Below are 26,217 nucleotides of genomic sequence, written 5' to 3'. Positions count from 1 at the left end.
GTGACAAAGAGATGATGGGCAAACTGTAGAATTGGAAACACATGAACCACTCCGGCGCAGTGACAAAGAGATGATGGGCAAACTGTAGAATTGGAAACACATTAACCATTCCGGCGCAGTGACAAAGAGATGATGGGCAAACTGTAGAATTGGAAACACATGAACCACTCCGGCGCAGTGACAAAGAGATGATGGGCAAACTGTAGAATTGGAAACACATGAACCATTCCGGCGCAGTGACAAAGAGATGATGGGCAAACTGTAGAATTGGAAACACATGAACCACTCCGGCGCAGTGACAAAGAGATGATGGGCAAACTGTAGAATTGGAAACACATTAACCATTCCGGCGCAGTGACAAAGAGATGATGGGCAAACTGTAGAATTGGAAACACATGAACCACTCCGGCGCTTGTAGAACTTAAGACACCATAGTCATTCGGCTATCGCCACTTCCATTGTAATTTTTGTGGTTGAGATATAAATTAAAAAGAAATGAAGACTGGTGGGGACATTACGGTCAAAACTAAAGCATATAGGCCTTTGTAATAACACAATGTCCAAATACGTTCATCTAAAATATCTACACTTTCGAAAAATCAATATTGCTACTGTGAAATATTGGAGACTATTATGAAAAGTCGAATACATGTTTATTTTTTAAAAAATCAACATGATTATATGAACATAGGAAATGAACTATTAAAATGATAACTAATAAGTAGAAATGACAGATATACATCAATAAAAAACCCAAACGTTTTACTCTGCATACATTCTGAGCTGTATGACTTAATGCCTACGAATGTAAACGGACGCATTTCCGTGAAAATAACTCATTATCAAACACAAAAACGAGGCTGTCATCAGACCTGAGCCGATTACTTTACTAGGTCCTCGTTAGACAACTTTATGTAATTCTATCGACACAGTACAAAGGATCATGATTTTATGATAAAAAATGTCATAGCCAGTGAAGAATATTAGCATCATTATAAATAATATTCTTCGAAATGGTTTTGTTTCAAACAGTCATGGTGCACAAAAAGCAGGAAACACTTTCCTAACATTACATTCCTTTATCCGCTGATAAATGTTCTCAGAAACTTCATAAAACGATCGGAGACTTGGTGAAAGTAATCCAAATATTTACGACTTACCCTAGAATTTCCCAAATAACACGGGGCAATGCTGACGTCACCACAAAGGAGACTTCACCAACGAGACTTTACCAACGATCTATTTCCTCTTGCATACCGATTGGTATTCTAACACTGCTGAAGTCAACACTCCAGAAGTTTTCTGGTAGATCTGAAGATGGCACTATTTCACTGTCGGGTATTATTTTCACTGTACAGTTCCAGAGGAGGGTTTCCAAATCGAGTGCTGTCTGAGTGTTTGTAACAGATTTATTTTCCTTCACAACATCCTCACTGGGAGACCTTTTATTGAATACAATTACAAACGTTGTATTTTAACACGACATTACATATTACAAAGAATATAACGCATTCTCGTATTAAACAAAAATTCTCAAATGATAGAGTAACAAACTCGTTTAAGGTTTAGACTATTAGACATTTCCAGCCATTCAGTCGTCTGTGCATTGTAATAAAAAGGACAGGTTGTAAAATTTAAGTTACCTTTTTAGCAACGGTTCGTCAATAGTGTAGGTCAAATCTGTATAAAGAAGCAAAACAGAAAATTAGCGGAATGAGAACTTGATTTGTAATTCACGAGAACGTACTGGATTTCGGTTTATCATCATTTCAGATGATTATGATAAATAACCTCTATGAATTCTAAATACATTTCAAAGGCTAGAAATTATACCAGTTCATTGCTGAAGGCAAAACAAGTAATTTCAAACTCTAAAACACTTTAGAATTTAATAGTCATTTTGGTTTTGACTTGATCGTCTGTGACTACATACCGATTGCCGGCTTGTAAGAGGGGTCGACGTACGATAGCAGTGGCCTTCCTTGGTAGAAAACCTTGACAGAGAAAAAATGGCGAAAATATCAATGTATTTACATTGGACATTTTTTTTTCGCTTTATTAACGGAGAATGCAGCGAAAATGTAATCATTAATATAGATACAATTTACACCACAGGAATGCCACTGAATATGGTCATAAATAATATAAAACACACAAATATTCGCCAATTCTTAATACCTTTTTATGACTGTGTGAGATACAATTTACATCCAAATGTAAATCATTAGCACACTTCTAAACAAGAGGCCCAGAGGGCCTTTATCGTTCACCTGTTTATTTGGGTTTTTTGTGAGTAATTCTGTAATTTAGTAATTAGTGATTCAAAAATCACAAAATTAAATTGACCCCACGATTTGCTTAATTTTGAATCCCAGTCATATAATGATGCTATAGATACCATACGAATATGTTATCCAATACATAGTTTCAGAGAGGAAGTAATTTAGATGAAAATAGAAACCTAATTAACATTTTTGGCCCCGCACCTAAGGCCCCAAAAGGTCATTTTTACAATTTTGAATCCCCACCCTAAAAGGATGCTACCATTGCATTATGAGTGCTATCCCATACTTAGATGCTCATATGGTAACAGCCAAATTGATCCCTTTTGACCCCACCCCTCTGCCTACGGGGGTCAGCCCCATCATTTGTACTATTTTGAATCCTCACCCTCTAAGGATGTTATTATTGAATTATGAGTGCTCTCCCATGCTTAGTTGCAGAGAAGAAGTTGTTTAAATGAAAATAGCCAAATTGACCCCTTTTGACCCTGCCCGTCAGGCCCCCAGGGGGTCAGCCAAATCATTTGTACAATTTTGAATCCCCATCTTATAAGGATGCTACCATTGCATTATGAGTGATATCCCATGCTTACTTTCAGAGAAGAAGTCTTTTATATGGAAATAGCCAAATTGACCCCTTTTGGCCCCGCCCCTCAGGCCCCTGGGGGTTAGCCCCATCATTTGTACAATTTTCAGTCAGTAACGCATAAGGATGCTACCAGTCGAATTTTGTTGAATTCCGACCAGCGGTTATGGAGAAGAAGTCGATTGTTGACGGACAACGGACGCCGGACGACTGACGCCGGACGCCGGACGACGGACGTCGCGGTATCTCATAAGCTCACCTGGTCACCTCGGTCCTTCGGACCAGGTGAGCTAATAAATTACATCCATATTTGTCGTTTTATTTCATAATTTCAGCACCATGGTAAATAACCAACATTCGATTTACTAAATTTTTAATACTATTTATGGGAAGTCATAACAAGTAAATTTGAAAACCAAGCTGAAAATATTTGTAAATGTTTTATCAAATAGGTCGTTTTAAAAATTGATCAATTATTTTGCTGCTAAGCTAATATTAGATTTACCAAATTAGTTATTTCTATCAAACAACCAGCATACGAAGTTAACTAATGTAAAGTATACAGTATGTACATCTTGTAATTGCTATATACATCAGACAACGTATATATTTTAAATGTCTTTCTTGAGCAATAAAAATAAAGTATTGATTATTATGAAGTCGCTATTAAGTTCATATTGAACTGGCACAATAAAAAGAACGGTGTTCAAAATAAGTAACACTTTATCGATAGATAATTGTACAGTGTACCTTCAAATTACTTAGAGATGAAATTTATTCGCGACATATTATCATTTTAACATCGACCGTATGTATTTTAACGGTAGTTTTATTTACCTCTTTTCGCACTGCTCATAAAGCGTTAATTTATGTACAGTGTTCATTGGCACTGCCCATAAAGCGTTAATTTATGTACATTGCTAATTGGTGAACCATCGAATTGCGCTAATGTATGTCCGCACTTATAAATCATGATTTACAATTTTCCGCATTTGCGCTAAAATAAGAACGTTTATAGTATAAATAGAAATGATGTCAAATTACTTTAATTTAATGCAGTTATATAGGGTTATGATTTACACGTCTTGTACCTCCCTGTAGCCTCGCCTCTTCTTCACCAGAACTCCGTCATTGACAGCCGACACCCACTGGGCCGGGGTTTTAAACACCTCCCCTCCTGGGCCTCTGATCAAACCGGAGTCCATCAAACTTCCCACAAATCGTCCATTCTTTATAAACACAGTAAAGACAATCGTTAATTTACTCTATATTAAGGATTCAGAACAATCCACACACATCCGTTGATGCCTCCAGCATTCCTACCATTTTCTTTAAATCTTTGTATATTCTCACTTCTCAGTGATCAGCTACTTACTTAAACTATTCAGCATTCTGTATTAATTTCTAACAATGCTCTTTACTATGTGTGAGGGTACAAAAGAATATGCTAGTGGTAAAAGAACATTAATTAATGTTGATTTTTTTTTTATTTTGCGAAAATGGCATGTATAGGTCGACATCAGATAATGTATCTATCTCAGTATACAAAGTGTATGGACGGAAGTGGATAAACTTCAGACTATAGAGTATCGAAGCGAGAGGAAGAGAAGATGGCGTGGAAAACAAGTTGGTAAAACATCGATATTGCTAATATTCGAAATGACCGATGTATGTTATTACGTTTCTTGGCATAAATATAGATATTCTAGTGAAAATAATCCAATTTAATCACTCTACATTACAAAAAAATGTAGCGTAAATCTCAAAGAAATGATGCTTGGATGCTTTGTTTTTAGTTAGATTGTCATAAAGTCAAATTATTTATTTAATTCGAATACTACTTGTGTGATAGTTACATGGAATAGCATTGATTATTTTCAGAAGGCGTCAGTTTATCTTGAAATGTTGGCCTCAAAATATTGGTTTGTATCGTTGCTTGCTACTCAAATGTATAGTCGTTGCAATTTTCGAAGAAAAAAATACTGCATTGCCAATGGCTTTCGGAAAAATGAAATTCGTGTTACAATTTTAAGTATGTCTGTCTTAATGTTATGTTTTCAGCACTAAACATCAAAATGGTTGAAAGTAACACTAGAATCTACGAGGAAGAAATAAAGCTTGACATTAAGAAAGAAACAAAGAAACGTCAAATCAATGCAAGAAATTATAATGATTCCGCTGAAATACAGCATAGATTAAAATTATCATCCTAATGATAACCACACAAAAACTTAAGAAATTAGGAACTACTAATCTGAAGCATTGTACAGTATTATAATATACAGGATCAAATCCAGTAATAGTTTTACATGCCTTGCGCGTACGTATGCTGACTGAGAAGACAGGATGATAAAAAGATATAAAAAAAACCTCTTTGCTAAAGTACTACCATAATAATGGTAAACAGATGTGCTTTTGATTGAAGCCATCTTTAGTGATCTTAGCTACTGAAGTCGTTAAAATCAACTCAAACCACATTTTAATCTGGCACATGTATCATTTACGCGTCCACAACCGGCACAACCACTAAAATGACGCTACCTTATGGCTATCTTTGGTAAGTATCACTTTTATTCCGCTTTCAGTATATAAGTATATGACCAGTATGTCAACATAATTTCTCTGAAACAATAAATGGCATCACGTTCACAAACCTATTACATACCAATCGATACAGACGTACAATTGGCTTTTTGTTTGCGTTTATAAGGACATGTTTGACCCTACGTAACATGAAATTTAAGATGTCCTTTTTTGTGTCTTCAGCAGATCGCCCCGGGAATTTAACAATATTTTTGTCCATACGGTTGAAATTGCTTCTTTGCCCCATTAGGTACTTACAAGTAATTTACTTTCACGTGTGATTATATTCCATGTACTTAGTACTTTGCGGGTGATTGAATAGAAGTCGTGAAAATTAATCGTTGCAAAAATGCTTAAACCCTATATTAACAATAGCATCAAATGAGTTTAAAACGCGAAATTGAATCGCCGTGAAATAACTTAAACAGGGAAACATGGAACAATTTTTAAAAAAATGAACCATCATTTCCGGCATAAGAAACAGGAAGTGGAGTACGTTTTGTTCTGTATTCAAGACTAATGACTGTCCCCTGAAAATGTAGATTACACCTAAAAACCACAACGTGATCAGTTTATTGCTCATTTGATGCGTTTACGCCAATTATTTGTAAATGTCCATATCCGCTGTCAAATTAAGTTGACAAAAAGTTAAAATTGACAGTGTATTTGATAATTTTGTTAAATCAACTTGTTTACTATGTTAGTTTTACAGCCTTTTTATAATGAATATTTTCCTATACATCACAAGCGACTATACACTGTCCTAGCAAGCAACTTTACAGCACCATTTTCAACACAAACAAGTGACTATACAGTTTTAACTGATAATAAGACAACTCTAAAGTACGCTTGTGGAAGAGATATTGTGTTCATTGGCATATATTTACACTTTTATTGTTTCGTCACTATATGAATCAACCAACTTACGAAAACAAACATTTGCCATTGAAAACACTGTGAATACACTATGAATACAACAATTCTCGTACATCGATCAAGTGATTTCAAACATCATTGTTTTATATCAATAAAAATAGTCCTCCACAATAATATACTGTATAATCTTTAATGTGTATTTTCTTGATATAGAATCAACTAAGGTTTACTGTAATAAGTCAATCAAATCTTATTTTAGTAATTATTTGTTTATCGTTTGTCATTTGCAAAAAAATGGTCGACCAGAAGGCAGAAGCTTGAAAACGCGACGCTGTGGAATGACTTTGTCAACCAGCTGTTCCATTAATCTCGTTTCTCATCGTATATGGGCGTTATAATTTTAATAATAATGTAATAACCTTTCAATAATTTCTATTTTCATAAATATTTCTTATGTAAATATATGGATTGAACGTATTTTTCTAATTTTCATAGCGCCTATGAATAGCAGAAGTTATCTACATATCTTCCGAAAGGAGCGCTATCGCCGGATATGTATAAACTAGTGATAGGTATATATATATTAGGGCTACCGTATATATTGCAATCAAGAGTCAATGATATATTTTCTTATTTATAAAATATAATTAAAACGTCTGTCATTATATTTGTTTTCGACATGTTGTTACAGGAAAATGTCGTCAATGTTTGTAACACAACGTGTATAATGTTCAAATGATTCAAACATTTGCATGACGTTGAATATAAACAATATGACATTAGGCTAGTTTCTGAAATATTATCAAGCTGATTCGCTCCATCAATCAACAATACCGGAATATCTAATTCTCTAAACACATTTAAGGCCCGGTGAATACATGGCTGCAGGGATTTTGCTAGCTTTTTCAGGCTTCATCGTCCGCCGCCATTTTCGATTTCCTACACGTGTCAAAACAACACTGCAAGCCGGTCAGCCCTTTGAAGTTTAATCACGATCGTAAGCTTATTTTGCCAGGACAATTGTACGTAAATTTGTTCATCATTTAGGTTCAAAAGTGTAAATATTTGCAGACACTATCATGTTTAGTTATTGCATTATTAGGTTACGATCGTCTGTAACAGCGTTTTCACAAACAGACTCGTATTTTTTTAAAACAAGAACACATTTGAACATTTTATTACTCAACAACATGTTCAAATCGATGTAAAACTACATAACATAGCACTGTGTGTTTGTATAATGTAATGGGTGTTTTATTATGGAATATATACAAAATAGACAACACATATGTTAAGGTCAAAATATTGCAATATCACAATACAGTTGTTGTGTATCGCAATATATCGTGGTACGCTTCTGCCGTAGGCGGCAGCCCTAATATATATATAATCAAGAGTCAATGAGATTTATAAAACATATATAACGACATGTTGTTACAGGAACAAATCATGTATAACGACATGTTGTTACAGGAACATATCATGTATAACGACATGTTACAGGAACAAATCATGTAGAACGACATGTTGTTACAGGAACAAATCATGCAGAACGACATGTTGTTACAGGAACAAATCATGTAGAACGACATGTTGTTACAGGAACAAATCATGTAGAACGACATGTTGTTACAGGAACAAATCATGTATAACGACATGTTACAGGAACAAATCATGTAGAACGACATGTTGTTACAGGAACAAATCATGTATAACGACATGTTGTTACAGGAATAAATCATGTATAACGACATGTTACAGGAACAAATCAGTAATGGTTGACAGTAGGTTAGATTTTTTACAAGTTTTAATTCATGATTGGAATATTATACAGATGCATACGTTACCTTTGATTCTGCGTCATTATGTTAGAGATATCACACATTTTAAATCATTGTTTGAATATTTTGATATATACCTCACCTTTGACTCTGTGACAAGACAATCCTTAGCAGATACGAGGATACCACGATCTATGAGGGTTGTCAGTGATGGATATTTCGTCTGAACTTGAGACTTTAAAGGCTCTTCTGATTCCTCCTGATAAACAATACGGCTTCTATAGATTTACTGGACACATGAACTACATTTAACTGTAAAACTATGCATTCCTCTCGCGATTTCAATTTAAAGTCATATTCACGAAAATTAAGTTTCCCAGATTTAAAATAGAATGAATCTACCTTTGAATTTAATGGTGCGAAAACTGTGCAATATATTAATTCGGGGAGAAAAACGTTCAGGAATTTACCTCGAGAAAATAAATCGTACACGAAAGGAAGTTGGTTTATAATATACATATACCGTTAATATAAACAACTGTGCCAAACCAAAGGAAGATTCCTGATGTGATATACGCAAAGTAAGTTAAGAGAATATTGCTATGAAATGTCTCAAATATATACATTCCCATGCAATGAATTGTATATTTGAAATGTTCCGGAAATCACAGGCCACAAAATATTATATACAACTGGACAGAGGTTTTCTTTAGAACTAGGATTGTGCAAATATGTTATATTTTTGGGGATGATCTCTATCGCTGTAAAAACACCATGCCGACAGCTACACTAACCTGGATCACTGTCGTCGTCTGTGTTCCATCATTCTGTTCGGTGTGAAACTCATTCTGGGGTACGTAGACTGGTATATCGCACTCAGTCGCCGTCTGTTGTCTTTGACTTTCGGCCAAAAGTCGTCTCTGCTGGATCCTTCTGCTGATTTCCGTCGATTTGACAGGGAACACATCACTACATGACGCGGTACTCGGCGAAATGTTATCTACATAAGTTGGATTTTGTACAGTTGGAGATTTGAACAATGGACCATTTGATGGAATCCGTTGGTGGGAAGTCAGTGGAGGACTTAACATCATTGGCGATGGGGCGACATGTGGTCTTACTGCCGTCGGTGGGATGAAGGTAGGTTTTGGTTTTGTATGTGTCGGCTTTGTGACCGGAGCTAAAGCACGGATCATTACACCGGGAATAGCAACAGGTTTGAGAGACACATCATTTAACTTCGTATTTGCCGTTGCATACTGTTTTCCAGTCATAACCTGGGACGGCGTCTTTGATGTTTTCTTGACAACGAGTTCCTGAATCAAAAAATCCAAACAGAAAATATACAAGGTCGTTGTCGTGTTATCCCTGGGTATGTTAAGTATCACATTGCCTTACATTAGAATATGTCAGACCAAACCTACACAAATGAACACAGAGCGCCTTTCTTAGCTTAAGTATATCTACCATAGAATTATTGAATACATTTAAGCATTGATGTCACTATTTTTTTTAATTTTATCGGGGTATGAAAAAAAAAATTGTTTGCAAACTGTGTGAATCCGTGTAGCGGATTCTCACAAAAGTTTGCAAACATTTTTTTTTCATAACCCGATAAAATTAAAAAATAGTGACATCAATACTTATAATTAATTTTATACTCCATTTGATGAAATGTGTGTATGTAACATCATAGTGGTTTTTCAAGGGATTTTTTTTTCCGAATCAATACGCAACGTCAATGTCTCTATAGTGACGTCACGATAACGTCGGGGTTTCGCGCCATTCTCGGATTTTTTTTTCATAGTGGTATCCAAAATAAATATTGGCCAATCAGAAAGCCAGATTTGGTATGAAAACAAAGAAAAATTAATTATTACTCTTTTAATCTTCTATTTTTGATCTTACCTTATTAATATATATAGAGGATCTTGCATGAATGGGTTTGTGATATGAAATTTATCAAACGAGTTTAATAATTTGATAAAAGTTCATGGCATATTAAAGTATTTAACAAGTTTGGTAAAATTTATATCATATAGTCACGAGTGTGAAATTCTGTTTATCACATATCTTTTATCAATTACGATGTAAGTAAAGTAATTCGTCTCCAAATAGAAAGGTAGGAATACGGCTTGGGACGTTCTTTTGTCAACTGAGACAAATATACGACGTCATATACATTGTATAGTATTATAGATAATAATGTCAAAACTACCATAACGTCATAAAAGTGTTATTACACATGTGCCATATGATAAGTATGACATAGCCGTACGAAAAGTTATGTGATAAAAACGTTTCTGCTATAACATGTCACCGTAGTAGATATGAAAGAGTATCATTACAGCAAATATTTTTGTAGCATTACTACCCTGTGTGTCCAAACCATCTTGATTGAGAGCAGAATACACTTATACTGGTGATCTGGGGCTCAGAGTAGAGTCTTTAGGCCTTACTATTTGGGTAGAGACCTGTTTAACACCTTTACTGGACTGTGAAAAGTGATCACGACCTTTACCAAAACAAGTATTTGTTTGTGTCTGATTTAACAATGTTACAGACACTCCATTTTTACTGGTATTTGAGTATATTTCTTTCACGTGTACTACACCTAGAGGCAGCGCGGTAGACCGATCCACTACATGACTATTTGGTTGTGATAAGAGTACATACCTTCTCTGAGTACGTCCCAGAAGGTTCCGGTCCTGTCCGATTGACTACTTGACCAGACCCTGCGATGGCACGGCTAATGTGCTGTCCCTGGTCCAACTTATTCCCTGAACTGGCGGTTAGTTCTTTGTCATGAGCATTACACGGGTTCAAATTAGATTTTTTCAGAGACAATACACATTCAAGGGGTCCAACACTGGAACATCCCTGTTCAAAATTCTCAGTACTGGTCTTATCAATCAAATGATTATTGTTGAAGGTTTGTGGTAACGTTCCTGCCTTGGTGATATCCTTCTTTTCTCTTTGTGTAGTATTGCAGCCAAGCAGCAAACTTTGTGAGAAAGATTCGGTGGTGTGGTGAGACGACAAAGTGGACTGCGTGTCAGGCATTCCTGTTCCAGTTCGCTCTAGTGCAATGGTTAGTTGACTTGATCCGGTAGTCTGACTTTCCTGGTGATTTGTTTTATTAGTCACAATCGCTGTTGTCGTCTCACACCCTAAATTGCCATTTAAATGTTCAAAATTCTTTAACTTGGAGCTTAGCATTTTTTGTCTTTGGACAAGTTTAATCAGCTGTTTTTGACGCTTTCCAAGTTGCTCTATTTCGTCTTTGTATCGCAACCTGTTTTGTTTTGTTTTAGATTTTGCGCGAACATCAGCTGTAAGACGCTGTCTCTGAGATTTGTGTTGATCGCTGAGCTTGCGCAATAGCAATTGTAATGTCCCAATATGTAGTTTCAGTTTTTCAGCGTCTAAAACATGAGAAAGAAATTAAAATTATTCGATAATTATTTTAATTACTCAATCATCTATCATAAACAACGATTTTATATAATTTATAATTTATCACTACCATATTTTAAACAGGAATGGCCTGAATTGATACTGTACAGTATTTAGGTCAGGAACGTACCCGCAAGTTGTGGTTTCCTCAGTTGTTTGTCGACATATTCCTGCTGTTTCACGATCTTCCGAAATATTGCCTCTTCTTGGTCTTGCTATCAACACAGGAATTATGAAATCGACAAGACAATTATAATTTTTATTGATAATATTCAAAATAGGTATATATATAACGCATCATTTAAACAAAGCAACACACTGTGAATCCTTGCAGAACAGCATCTATCAAGCATACAGTCGGGAAAAGACATTTCTCCCATACTTCACAGGGATATCCCGTGGTTGCTAGGGAAAAAGATATCTCTATCTTACACAGGGGAGTGTAAGACAGCTCATACGCGCTAGACAATAACGTGACGTCAGGACGCGGCGTAACTGTGGCGCGCATTGTATATGACATCATAACGACGTTCCTGATAATGGCGCGATGAAAAAGCTGGAAACCAAGTGGAATTTCATCATTTTTTCTACTAAGTATGGGAGAAAAAGAATCAAACATGGGTCTGTGAAGTGGACAGGGATATCTCAACCCTCGTGAAAGATTTTGAACGTCAACCCTCGGCAAGCCTCGGATTGACCGGCCAAAACCTGTCACTCGAGTTGAGATATCCCTGTCCACTTCACAGACCCATGTAAGATTCTAATAGTCTGAAAATTTATTGGAAGGGATATACAATCTCAATGACCTTTTTATAGTACAACGAAGTTAACCTCTCAACACGACATGGGACGTTGAAGCATGGGCAATGTATATAACTCATAGACCTTTTATTTTTTATTTATCTATACAAAACACCCTAACATTGTACCAAACTATTGGGAAAAAGAGACAACTTGACATGTGTTAAATGATATCACTACATCATTTATTAAACCTTACTTATTTCGCATCAAATAAATAAGAAGTAAAGATCAAACTTGAAATGCTTACCTCGTCCCTGACTTGGTTGGTTATGTATGGTGATACGGTCGACTGACTTTCATGTGTTTCTTTTTGTGATGCAAATGTGTGTTTCTGCTCTCCATCGCCTTAAGAAATGTAGGTAAAAGGTAAATCTTTCAAAGAAACTCTGAACTTTTAAAATATAAGAATATAATACTGAACTTATGTAAGTAGCACTGTTCGTTCTTTTTTTCGTAGACTGGGGTACAATTAATATAGAAACCTGCACGTTACCAGGGTGAACAAAAATATGTTTAGAAATCAATTAAAATGCTAACATCATTTTTTTTCCATTAAATTCTAACGCTGTTTCCTGTTATTCTTTCCTGTCTGCCAAATTGAAGCGATTCATATTTATATGACTTGATTAAAAACTCGTTGATCAATAGCCAATGTTATTATACCTTTGCTTCCTTTTCATAATATAAAGAGTAGAGAATAGAAATGCTATTCAAATCCAATCGCAATCCAGTCGTTTAAAACCGCTATTTGCCGGGTAAATAGTCATTCGAACTATTTACCTGAAAATGAGCTATTTACCTGCATTCAAGTTTTCGCGGACTTTTGCTTAATCATGAATTTGATTGGATAACGCATTTGGAGTACTTCATTCGGAACCTCTCTGACTGTATCTCATTTCCAACGAAAAAACACAAAGCGCTTAGGTGATCTAGATTTGGCGCTGCAGACGACAACTTGTTTTACACCATGGCCTCCAGGTTCGACAACCTAGACGAGGAATCTCTCGAAAAATTCTTGACCGATAGGGACAGTGGAAATACACAGCAAGTTGTTAAAACAGCAGCTAATATTTTAAAGGACTTCGTACGAGAAAAATCACTGGGCATTATCGATGATATGGAATGTGGAACAAGTGAAAATATGAACGGGTTATATGTTATAGCATTTTTCTCAACGGTATAATAAAACACTTATTGAATGAGTTTATTCGGGAAATAACACTTTTATTGTCCCCCTTGACACAACTATTTCCCTCGGCTTCGCCTCGGGAAATAGTTTATGTCTCAGGGGACAATAAAAGTGCTATTTCCCTCATAACCATTCAATAACTGTATAATACCATCTTTCAACAAGCTGGTGTTTCTTTGGTGAATTGATAATATTTGCCTGTGTGAATCTTTTGGGTCCGTTGGAGTTTCCTTGGTGACGTGGTAATATTTACCTGTGTGAATCATTTGGATCCGTTGGTGTTTCCTTGGCGACGTGGTTATATTTACCTGTGTGAATCTTTTGGATCCGTTGGTGTTTCCTTGGTGACGTTGTAATATTTACCTGTGTGAATCTTTTGGATCCGTTGGTATTTCCTTGGTGACGTGGTAATATTTACCTGTGTGAGCCATTTTCAATCCGCTAGTGTTTCCTTGGTGACGTTGTAATATTTACCTGTGTGAATCATTTGGATCCATTGGTGTTTCCATGGTGACGTGGTAATATTTACCTGTGTGAATCATTTGGATCCGTTGGTGTTTCCATGGTGACGTGGTAATATTTACCTGTGTGAATCTTTTTGGTCCGTTGGTGTTTCCATGGTGACGTGGTAATATTTACCTGTGTGAATCATTTGGATCCGTTGTTGTTTCCTCGGTGACGTGGTAATATTTACCTGTGTGAATCATTTGGATCCGTTGGTGTTTCCATGGTGACGTGGTAATATTTACCTGTGTGAATCATTTGGATCCATTGGTGCTTCCTCGGTGACGTGGTAATATTTACCTGTGTGAATCATTTTGATCCGTTGGTGTTTCCTCGGTGACGTGGTAATATTTACCTGTGTGAATCATTTGGATCCATTGGTGTTTCCATGGTGACGTGGTAATATTTACCTGTGTGAATCTTTTGGATCCATTGGTGTTTCCATGGTGACGTGGTAATATTTACCTGTGTGAATAATTTTGATCCGTTGGTGTTTCCTCGGTGACGTGGTAATATTTACCTGTGTGAATCATTTGGATCCGTTGGTGTTTCCATGGTGACGTGGTAATATTTACCTGTGTGAATCTTTTGGATCCGTTGGTGTTTCCTTGGTGACGTGGTAATATTTACCTGTGTGAATCATTTGGATCCGTTGGTGTTTCCTCGGTGACGTGGTAATATTTACCTGTGTGAATCATTTTGATCCGTTGGTGTTTCCTCGGTGACGTGGTAATATTTACCTGTGTGAATCATTTGGATCCGTTGGTGTTTCCATGAGGACGTGGTAATATTTACCTGTGTGAATCTTTTGGATCCGTTGGTATTTCCTTGGTGACTCCCAAGACGAGGATTGATCTTCATCTGAATCCAGTTTCCTGTCTGTAACCTGAACCCTGGATGTTCCTCTTGCTGTTTTCCTATTGTTGGACATTCTCTCCAGATCAGTATTCCTAGAGTTGTGGTAACTACTTTGGGACGATATTGTCCCAGGAACATCTGAACCCTGACTACTATTACTTCTAAGTGTTCTGCCTGACTTAGCACCGGAACTTTGACTGTGACTACTTCCTTTTCCATGGATTTCTCCAGAGCTCTGAGTACCACAAAATGGCGATTTGCTTTTTGAATAGTTTTGTAAATTTACGTTCGGTATATGAACAGGTTCATCTTCCTTAGTTATTAAAATTGATACGGCATCTGACTGAGCAGATTTTCTTGTTAGACAATCACGTTCTCTCGAGCTCTGACTGCTACAACTATCAGATCCTTTTCCCGTTTGACTACTGTCATCCTTCGAGCTCCAACTTACACAACGAGGGAAGTCTTTTGTGTTGCCGGAACTGCCAAGGTCCGTTGTTTCGCTTCTTTTGATACTGCTTCCCCGACTCCTAGTGTCGTCATTTGAGGAAATACCTTGGGAATCTGACGATCCAGAAGCATGCTGCAAATCTTTTTTTGCTGCCTGGATAAGTAATGTTTCATTCTGTAGGTCAGAACTCTGAGTGTCATCGAACAAAAGTTGGGTCGCTTGACTTTCTGATATGTTTTTAGAACTGTCGATATGAGAACCACAGTTTAGCCCCATATTTCGGAGAAGTGACTCGGAGAGTACGGACTCCTGATCAGAGTGTTCAACATCTGAAAGACCACGGACATCCTGCAACTAGATTAGTGAATTAAATGTAAATGCGCGAAGAACAAAAATGGATTAATTCTTACATAACATGATGAACGTCAAAATGACTAAAACCAGCGGAAAAACACTAATCACGCCCATCAATATCATCAATGTTATTTACCAAAAGTACTTGTATGTCCGTGTAAATATATGAAAGAAATATCCTGTACAATTGAAGAAAGTAAGCAGATAAAAAGTTTACAACTTTACCTTGTAATGCTGAGTTGTTGATTGCGATGGCAGTACCGGTGATAATGTATCATCTGTGAAGTACAATGATGTGAGAATGGAGACTCATACTCTCGGAATATCCATAGGTTAACAAGAATGGAGACTCATACTCTCGTAATATCCATAGGTTAACAAGAATGGAAACTCGTACTCTCGGAATATCCATAAGTTAACAAGAATGGAAACTCGTACTCTCGGAATATCCATGGGTTAACAAGAATGGAAACTCATACTCTCGGAATATCCATAAGTTAACAAGAATGGAGACCCATACTCACGATATATCATTAGGTTAACAAGAATGGAAACTAAAACTCTCGGAATATCCATAGGTTAACAAGAATGGAAACTCATACTCTCGGAATATCCATAGGTTAACAAGAATGGAGACTCATACTCTCGTAATATCCATAAGTTAACAAGAATGGAGACTCGTACTCTCGGAATATCCATAGGTTAACAAGAATGCAGACTCATACTCACGGAATATCATTAGGTTAACAAGAATGGAGACTCATACTCTCGGATTATCCATAGGTTAACAAGAATGGAGACCCATACTCGCGGAATATACATAGGTTAACAAGAATGGAGACTCTTACTCTCGGAATATACATAGGTTAACAAGAATGGAGACTCGTACTCTCGGAATATCCATAGGTTAACAAGAATGGAGACTCATACTCTCGGAATATCATTAGGTTAACAAGAATGGAGACTCATACTCTCGGAATATCCATAGGTTAACATAAATGGAGACTCATACTCTCGGAATATCCATAGGTTAACAAGAATGGAGACTCATACTCTCGAAATATCCATAGGTTAACAAGAATGCAGACTCATACTCTCGGAATATCCATAGGTTAACAAGAATGCAGACTCATACTCTCGGAATATCCATATGTTAACAAAAATGGAAACTCATACTCTCGGAATATCCATAGGTGAACAAGAATGGAGACTCATACTCACGGAATATCATTAGGTTAACAAGAATGGAGACTCATACTCTCGGATTATCCATAGGTTAACAAGAATGGAAACTCATACTCTCGGAATATCCATAGGTTAACAAGAATGGAGACTCATACTCTCGGAATATCAATAGGTTAACAAGAATGGAGACCCATACTCGCGGAATATCCATAGGTTAGCAAGAATGGAGACCCATACTCGCGGAATATCCATAGGTAAGCAAGAATGGAGACTCGTACTCTCCGAATATAATTAGGTTAACAAGAATGGAGACCCATACTCTCGGAATATCCATAGGTTAACAAAAATGGAGACTCATACTCTCGGAATATCCATAGGTTAACAAGAATGGAGACTCATACTCTCGGAATATCCATAGGTTAACAAGAATGATGACTCATACACTCAGAATATCCATAGATTAACAAGAATGGAAACTCTTACTCTCGGAATATCTATAGGTTAACAAGAATGGAGACTCATACTCTCGGAATATCAATAGGTTAACAAGAATGGAGACCCATACTCGCGGAATATCCATAGGTTAGCAAGAATGGAGACTCATACTCTCGGAATATCCATAGGTTAACAAGAATGGAGACCCATACTCGCGGAATATCCATAGGTTAACAAGAATGGAGACCCATACACTCGGAATATCCATAGGTTAACAAGAATGGAGACTCATACTCTCGGAATATCATTAGGTTAACAAGAATGCAGACTCATACTCTCGGAATATCCATAGGTTAACAAGAATGCAGACTCATACTCTCGGAATATCCATAGGTTAACAAGAATGGAGACTCATACTCTCGGAATATCCATAGGTTAACAAGAATGCAGACTCATACTCTCGGAATATCCATATGTTAACAAAAATGGAAACTCATACTCTCGGAATATCCATAGGTTAACAAGAATGGAGACTCATACTCACGGAATATCATTAGGTTAACAAGAATGGAGACTCATACTCTCGGATTATTTATAGGTTAACAAAAATGGAAACTCATACTCTCGGAATATCCATAGGTTAACAAGAATGGAGACTCATACTCTCGTTATATCAATAGGTTAACAAGAATGGAGACCCATACTCGCGGAATATCCATAGGTTAACAAGAATGGAGACCCATACTCGCGGAATATCCATAGGTTAACAAGAATGGAGACCCATACTCGCGGAATATCCATAGGTAAGCAAGAATGGAGACTCGTACTCTCCTAATATAATTAGGTTAACAAGAATGGAGACCCATACTCTCGGAATATCCATAGGTTAACAAAAAATGGAGACTCATATTCTCGGAATATCCATAGGTTAACAAGAATGGAGACTCATACTCTCGGATTATCCATAGGTTAACAAAATGGAGACTCATACTCTCGGAATATCCATAGGTTAACAAAAATTGAGACTCATACTCTCGGAATATCCATAGGTTAACAAGAATGGAGACTCATACTCTCGGAATATCCATAGGTTAACAAGAATGGAGACTCATACACTCGGAATATCCATAGGTTAACAAGAATGGAGACTCATACTCTCGGAATATCATTAGGTTAACAAGAATGGAGACTCATACTCTCGGAATATCAATAGGTTAACAAGAATGGAGACCCATTCTCGCGGAATATCCATAGGTTAACAAGAATGGAGACTCATACTCTCGGAATATCCATAGGTTAACAAGAATGGAAACTCTTACTCTCGGAATATCCATAGGTTAAAAAAACAAAGGACGTTAACTGTACTCTCGGAATTTCCATAAGTTAACAAAGGACTTTAGCTGGAAAACCATGATTTATTTGACCTAACAAATTACAACATTTTTACAATATAATATTAATATATACAGTTGCCATGGATGCGTGAGTGTATAACATTAAAATCAGTGGAAAATATAAGCTGATGATTGGTATAGACATTTCCTCTGTGTTCAATGAAACCGTCCCTGTTTACTAAATACCATTATATAACATAATACAAATAACTACATGTACACCCCTGAATTCTTATAATTCCATTTCGATTGGTTGTTACTACATTAGATATTACAGTAAGATCTAGGTACAGTTTACCTGTTTCTTCCCTCGGTAACATCTTCCTACAGTTCAACCTAAACCAAAATACATTACATGATGAAGCAAACACAATGCATTTAAACTGGGTTTTAAATTTATTTAGTATTTATTAAAACTATATACGCGATGAGCCTTACGTACTAAGGATTACATATCAACGAATATAATATTATTGTTCAAGATAAAATTTTGAAATGGAAATAATTACAAACTATCGCACATAACGAACAGTTTGAAAGCATCATAGCAAAAATATCCACGTATACAGTATTAGAACTGTAACCGATATGTATGGTCTATTATTCGTGCATGATATTGCCATTTTACTTCAAGTTCTCAACAGTACACATAAAATCTAATCAATGTTACTTTTTTACGAGTTTAAGGATCTGCTCTCGTGAGGTTTCAGTCTCGTTTCAACATTAATCATTATCAAGAGTTTTTTTATGATTTTCAAAAACAAATTGTCTCAATTTGTAGCAAGTTGCTTGTAGAATATTTCAACACAAATTTCAAAAAATGATCAATTTGGCGGCCATTTTGAAAAGGTGCATTTTATACACTTTGTAGAGAGGTGAAATTTCACACTTTTTTTACTTTAATTTTTACATAACTCGCCGGTGCTACAACATTTTTACTTTTTAGCTATATCAAGTTATTTTGCACTGAATCTTCGTATGATTCACCGAGATGAAAGCGAAACGCATATATGGTTGGACCTATATTGTTTTTTTGTTTTTGTTTTTTTTTTTTTACATTTTAGTGAAGATAAAGTGATTTGAATTTAAAATAAAATGCTGAAAAACATCCAATTTTTTATTGGAACAAATTAACAAGCATACTGACCCCCTAGTTTAAAAAAGATCAACTTATTTCGTTTGAACTGCGAAATTTTAGAAAAAGTTAGTCATCGGATTCTGCCAAAATTGTAAAAAACAAGGTACGTGTATTTTCATCTTCAAAATTTACGGGGAATGGTAACATATACAGCTGTTCTGAGCAAAAGTAAATGATGATTTTGTGGTATTATTATTTCCTTAAATAAAACATTGGTTTTGTCAATTTTGCGAATATGCATACTTATCAGCCAACTAATTTGTAAATGATTGCTTTAGGTTTAGATGACGGCGCATGCGTGGCTTCCAGGTAATATTCACTTGCTGTTGTCCTCATTCTCTGCCCGTATTTCCAAATTCAAATTGCACCTTACCCATCACAACTGTCCCCCTATCTCTCTCATAGCCCCCCTTACCCAGTCCGCTACTTATCTCGTCCCTCCGCTATTCCTATTGCCCTGTTGCAATATTTTTTTCTGCCCTACCCGATCTATTCCCATCTCGCCATCTTACCAAACCAACTTCCGGTTTCCCTTCGTACCAACTTCAGCTGATTCTGCCCCAGCCTCTTATACTAAATCCCCACACAATTCAGACAAACACCGTACACAATACACATTATGAAACTCACTTCTTTGCTGTTTTCATTAGCTCTTCTAGCCTTTTGGCTCACAAACAACACACCAAGCAGTATCACAAGACAACTCGCCCCCAATCGTCCACAAACAAACATACATCGACATTGCTTAGCACTATGCCCCACACTTCTCACACGTCTAAAACACAAAACAATAAAACCCAGTAGTAATTATCTTTTCATCCTTCTTCTCTCCATTGCTTCTGATACTGAATTAAACCCTAGTCCGAGGACTCCCAGATAACCCTGTGGCACATGCTCGAATGCAGTGACATGGAAATCAAATGCAGTGTGTTGCGACACCCGCAACGTTTGGTACCATGTTGACTGCCAAGGGGTAAATAAATCCCAACTCAAGCACTTGGATCACAGTAGTGTAACCTGGGATTGCCTAAACTGTGGTCTTCCAAATTTCTCCTCCACACTCTTTGATACATCCCCAACTGACATCTCAAACAAATGTTCACACCTACATGACACAAGCACCCTCTCCAGTAGTGATGAACCTAAAAGTCCCGGTCCTCCCAAAGCATCCTCCTCACCAAAAAAACAAACCACTCCGCCCAACACAACCAACAGATTCATCAAACCCACTAGGATAGCTACCATTAATTTCCAATCCATCTCCAATAAAAAACCTGAACTGGAACACCTGCTTCACACACTCAAACCGGACATAGTAATAGGTACAGAAACATGGCTCAACAATAACATCCCATCCCACGAATATTTCCCATCACACTCTTACACAGCATACAGGAAAGACAGAACTCCAAACAAAAAAGGACAAAGCCACGGTGGAGTTCTGATAGCAGTAACAAATGCATACCACTCAGAACATGCAAAAGAACTCGACACAGACAACGAATCTATATATATATCAACATCAACATGACAAATTCACATAACCTAACAGCAGGCGCATACTACAGACCCCCCTCAGATAAAGGAAAATCAATCGAACACCTCGAAGACTCCATAAATAGAATAGGCCAAAACAATAACACAATTACATACATCAGTGGAGACTTCAACCTACCCCATATAGACTGGCACACCAACACCACCATTCCAAGCACACCACAACCTAAGCTACACCAACACCTACTTAACATCATCAATGACAAGTCTCTCACTCAAACGACAGCTTCCCCACTTGTGGCGAACACATATTAGACCTTACACTAACCAATAGGCCATCCATCATCAACAAACAAGAAATATTAACACCACTAGGAAAATCAGACCACGACATAGTTTACACCGAAATTGACGTCCGACTAAAAAAGATCAGAAGACCACCTAGAGACATCCTCATCTACAATAAAGCCAACTGGGACAACATAAAGACTGACCTTGAACAATTAAATAGACAACTGGACGAACGATCTAACGGCAACATAGAGGAGATCTGGCACTCCTTCAAAACAACACTAAACAAATCCATAGACAAAAACATACCCACCAAGCACATCACACACAAATCCAAACTCCCTTGGATAACCCGCCCCATTCGCCAACTCATAAACAAATCCAAACGCTTACACAAACAGTATAAATCCAAACCAGAAATCAAACATAAATATAAAGCAACAAAATCAGAACTACAAAAACAAACCAGAAAAGCATACCTCAACTACTTAAAAAAATGATAACAGACATACCAATAGACGAACCTCGATCCTCACACCCAAACAAAAATCACAATCCCAAAAAAACTTTTCTCGTACATAAAAACAACTAAGAAAGAAAACTCTGACATCACAGCCCTACGGAAAGACGGACAGCTGTTAACGGACACAACTAACAAAGCCAACATCTTAAACCAACCATTCCAGTCTGCTTTCACACAAGAACAGAATACAACCATACCTGAATACAACCATACCTGACAAAGGAACTTCACCACACCCAATTATGCCAGACATCCACATAACACAACAGGGCATACACAAACTACTGAACAATATAAACCCGCATAAAGCAACTGGCCCCGACAACATTCATGGCAGAATATTGAAAGAACTCAAAGACATCACAGCTCCAATCCTTACAAAGATATTTACATGCTCACTCACCACAGGAACACTTCCCCACGACTGGAAACACGCAAATGTCAATCCCATTTACAAAAAAGGCGACAAATACAATCCCGCAAACTACAGACCTATATCACTCACATGCATCACATGCAAATTAATGGAACATATAATCACCAGCGCCACCATGTCTCATCTGGAAAACAACAACATAGTTTACGACAAACAATACTGCTTTAGACCTTTCAGATCGTGCGAAACCCAACTGGCCACGTTCATACACGACCTCACACAAAACCACAACAACAACACGCAGACAGACATCATAATTATGGACTTTGCAAAAGCCTTTGACAAAAAAACACACAAACGCCTTCAGTACAAACTCAAATACTACGGCATCACAGGTAACACACATGCATGGATAACAGATTTTCTTTCACATCGCACCCAGACAGTAATACTTGAGGGCAAACACTCACACAAAATACCAGTAACATCCGGAGTCCCTCAAGGAACCTGTCTGGGCCCCATACTTTTCTTAATATATATCAACGACCTACATGAATACATGAAACACAGCACCCTAGACTTTTCGCAGACGGTAGTATCATTTACAAGACCATACACAAACAAGAAGACACACAGAAACTACAACACGACCTTGACAATGCAGGGCAATGGGAACACGACTGGCTAATGCAATTTCACCCCGACAAGTGCAACGTCATCTCCACTACCACCAAACGCAACAAAATCCACCACAACTACACTCTCCATATATATATATATATAACCACTCACTTGAACACGTCAAACACAGTAAATACTTAGGCCTCACACTACAAAACAACCTCCAATGGGACAAACACATTAACAACATCACCGCAAATGCAAACAGAACACTAGGTTTCCTAAAACGAAACCTCACAATCAATTCACCACACATTATAAAGAACACGCATATAAAGCACTTGTTAGACCCGAACTTGAGTACTGCTCCTCTATCTGGGACCCACACAATACTGGCCAAAATACAACAAATAGAAAAAACTCAACGCAGAGCAGCTAGATATGTATACAACAGATATCATAACACTTCTTCAGTCTCAGAAATGTTATACACACTCCAATGGCCAACACTACAAACACGCCGTCTACAATCACGACTCATCCTCCTATATAAAATCACACACCATCTCGTTGCCATCAACCCAGAACAATACCTAACACCTGTAGACACCCGCACTAGACACACACATCCCTATGCATACAGACACATCGCAGCCACAAAGGATACATTTAAGTACTCCTTTTTCCTACACACCATCACATACTGGAATCTCCTCCCTGTGGCAACAGTACAAAACACTACACTGGAGGGCTTCAAGGCAAACATAAACAACGTAGCCCTTGAAGCCCCCACTCACAAATAAACACCTCAGTTTTATCATGTTTTTAACCTATCTACTTTTATCTATTCCAGCACCAGAAGAGAAAAAAAAATGCACTGTATATAACCCCTTCCCCCACGCCACTGAGCCGATCACCTCACCTAAAATCGTCAATATTGACGGATGGTGATAAACCAAAGAAGGTTGTCGTGTGTATGCTCTAAACTGAAATTCCGAATAAATCGCAATTTACCTCAAATACATGTATTCAGTTTTGATTTATAATAGCGCAAAATCAAAAACACCACCATATCATTTCATTACATTTTAACTTTGGAATCAATTCCTTTTTCCAAAAATCTATATTACAAAAGAAGTTTGTAATCAGAAATTTTTGACTTTTCACCAGAGCAGATCCTTAAGCAAAGGCATGTGATTGGTATTTACTCAAATATATATGGATTACGTCAGTACATACACTAACTGTTTGATGATAACTTTTGTATGTCCACAAGTGAAAGGCGAGACAAAAGAGAAGAGCATTTGCTCCGAATATCTTACAGCCCCAATGTTTACACCCACTTACATCGGTAGATCGAAGACTGATCTGTCATCATTGTCATCGCTGTTCCGTGTTGTGTTGGTTACTATGGATGCTGTGTCATCACATACCTCTGTAACCATGGGAACTGTGTCCATACATACATTCGTTGTCATGGATACTTTGGTTTTCAATTCATCCGTTACCATGGACAATGGTTTATCACGCATCTGCGTTGATATTCCGTCGTAAAAATCATTGGAAACTACGGCTCTGTCGTCACATTCTCTCGTAACCATGGATACATCATCGTCACACACGTCCCCCATCGCTGGAGTTTAGTGTTACATCTATTTATGTATTCACTAAAGGTTCACGTAGCAATGAGGTCAATAGAACAAAAGAGAAAGAAAAAGATGCACGTGAATAAAATTTACATCGCATCACACTCATGTTACTGTTTACATCTTAATTCCAAAAATTATTTTTTGTAATAAAATTATATTTTTAATATTTCTCATAATAGTATACGTATAATGACACCCTTATATCCCTAAGGAATAACGGTGTAAATCTCCAATAGTCCGAAAGCCCGTTAGTCCGAAAACGAGTAAACATATATCTTTTCGATGGTTTTTGATAAGTACCTTTTTCAGCATTACTTTAAAGATTTTAAATTGCCAATTTCTGTGGACGGCAAGTTATTTTATGATCAAAATTACATAAAAATTATATTTAAACAAGCAAATTCGTGGAATTTATATCCCCCGTTTTCGTTAATCAAAGGCCCATTACTCCGCCAAATAGGATTCTATGAAAATTCCAATCGAACCTGGTCAATGCCCCGAGACATTTAACCATGTTACCATGTTTCGAGAAAATCCGGTAATATTTATGAAAGTTATTCAACGAAAACAGACGCAAATAGCGTTTTTCCTTAATCAAAGGGCCATAACTCAGCTAAATAGGGTCCAATCAAAATTCCGGTCACAGGGCCATGTATAGTCTCTATGAAAAAATAGCCAGAAATACATATGTTTATTTTTATGTATTTCTGGCTATTTTTTCATATAGAGACTATACATGGCCCTGTGTTCCGATCAAAGTTCGCAAAAGCCCTGAGACCTTTAACCATGTTATCAAGCTTCGAGAAAAGATAATTTCACTTTAATTTGCTATATGATACAGTATGTATCGTCACTAGGTATCCAGAAACATTGGAAAACAGACAGATTTCAACTGGTCGGATACTGTGGTGTTATCATTCCGATAATCAGAGAAAATGTAAAACGGGATTGCAGTCAAAGTGTACATACAGTTTAATTATAATCTTTTCAAGATAATGCTCATTTTCAATTTTTAAAATTCGTTACATTTTTTTCTTTTTGTCATTTTCCGTGTCAAATCTAGAGTCATATAGACTACTATATCTTAAGTCTTTGTGACTGTCTCATTTCGAATACTGTTCGCATATTAATCCCAGTTTTAATGCATTAGCGGTTTAAGAGATATCAGTCACTGTATAAAATATCTATGCGATATATAATTATTTTGATGTACTCGAAATATCAAATTATATTTGTTTTTAGCTGTTTTCTCTCGGGACATTCTTCATTCAAAACTGTGACATTTAAACTGGTAAAGGTAAATAAAAAGTGCTTCTAAATACTCATTGAAGTGCTGCTTGGTAAACAAATAATGAAATAAATTGAAACAAGGGAAGGTTATAGA

At 36.8% G+C, this 26,217-nt stretch overlaps 1 protein-coding gene across 2 annotated transcripts; it reads right to left on the bottom strand.

The window, feature by feature from the left end:
* Nucleotides 1-354: 354 nt before the first annotated feature.
* Nucleotides 355-24,872, bottom strand: LOC138332039 (serine-rich adhesin for platelets-like). 2 transcript variants are annotated; one of them, XM_069279977.1, is made up of 13 exons: nucleotides 24,532-24,872; nucleotides 19,037-19,074; nucleotides 15,950-16,002; nucleotides 14,857-15,724; nucleotides 12,616-12,713; nucleotides 11,695-11,779; nucleotides 10,785-11,533; nucleotides 8,903-9,424; nucleotides 8,251-8,367; nucleotides 3,960-4,097; nucleotides 1,934-1,994; nucleotides 1,644-1,680; nucleotides 355-1,442 (listed from the first exon to the last, which is right to left on the bottom strand). In XM_069279977.1, the coding sequence occupies exons 1-13, from the start codon at nucleotides 24,813-24,815 to the stop codon at nucleotides 1,229-1,231; spliced, it is 3,264 nt and encodes a 1,087-aa protein (XP_069136078.1). In that variant the 5' UTR covers nucleotides 24,816-24,872; the 3' UTR covers nucleotides 355-1,228. The 2 variants fall into 2 exon arrangements, 1 of the variants encoding a protein (XP_069136078.1); XR_011209761.1 differs by having other exon boundaries at nucleotides 1,419-1,442; nucleotides 3,913-4,097.
* Nucleotides 24,873-26,217: the final 1,345 nt, after the last annotated feature.

This window comes from Argopecten irradians, chromosome 9 (assembly GCF_041381155.1).
Source record: "Argopecten irradians isolate NY chromosome 9, Ai_NY, whole genome shotgun sequence".
NCBI classification, from domain to species: domain Eukaryota; kingdom Metazoa; phylum Mollusca; class Bivalvia; order Pectinida; family Pectinidae; genus Argopecten; species Argopecten irradians.
This window is presented reverse-complemented; position numbering and strand designations above follow the sequence as displayed.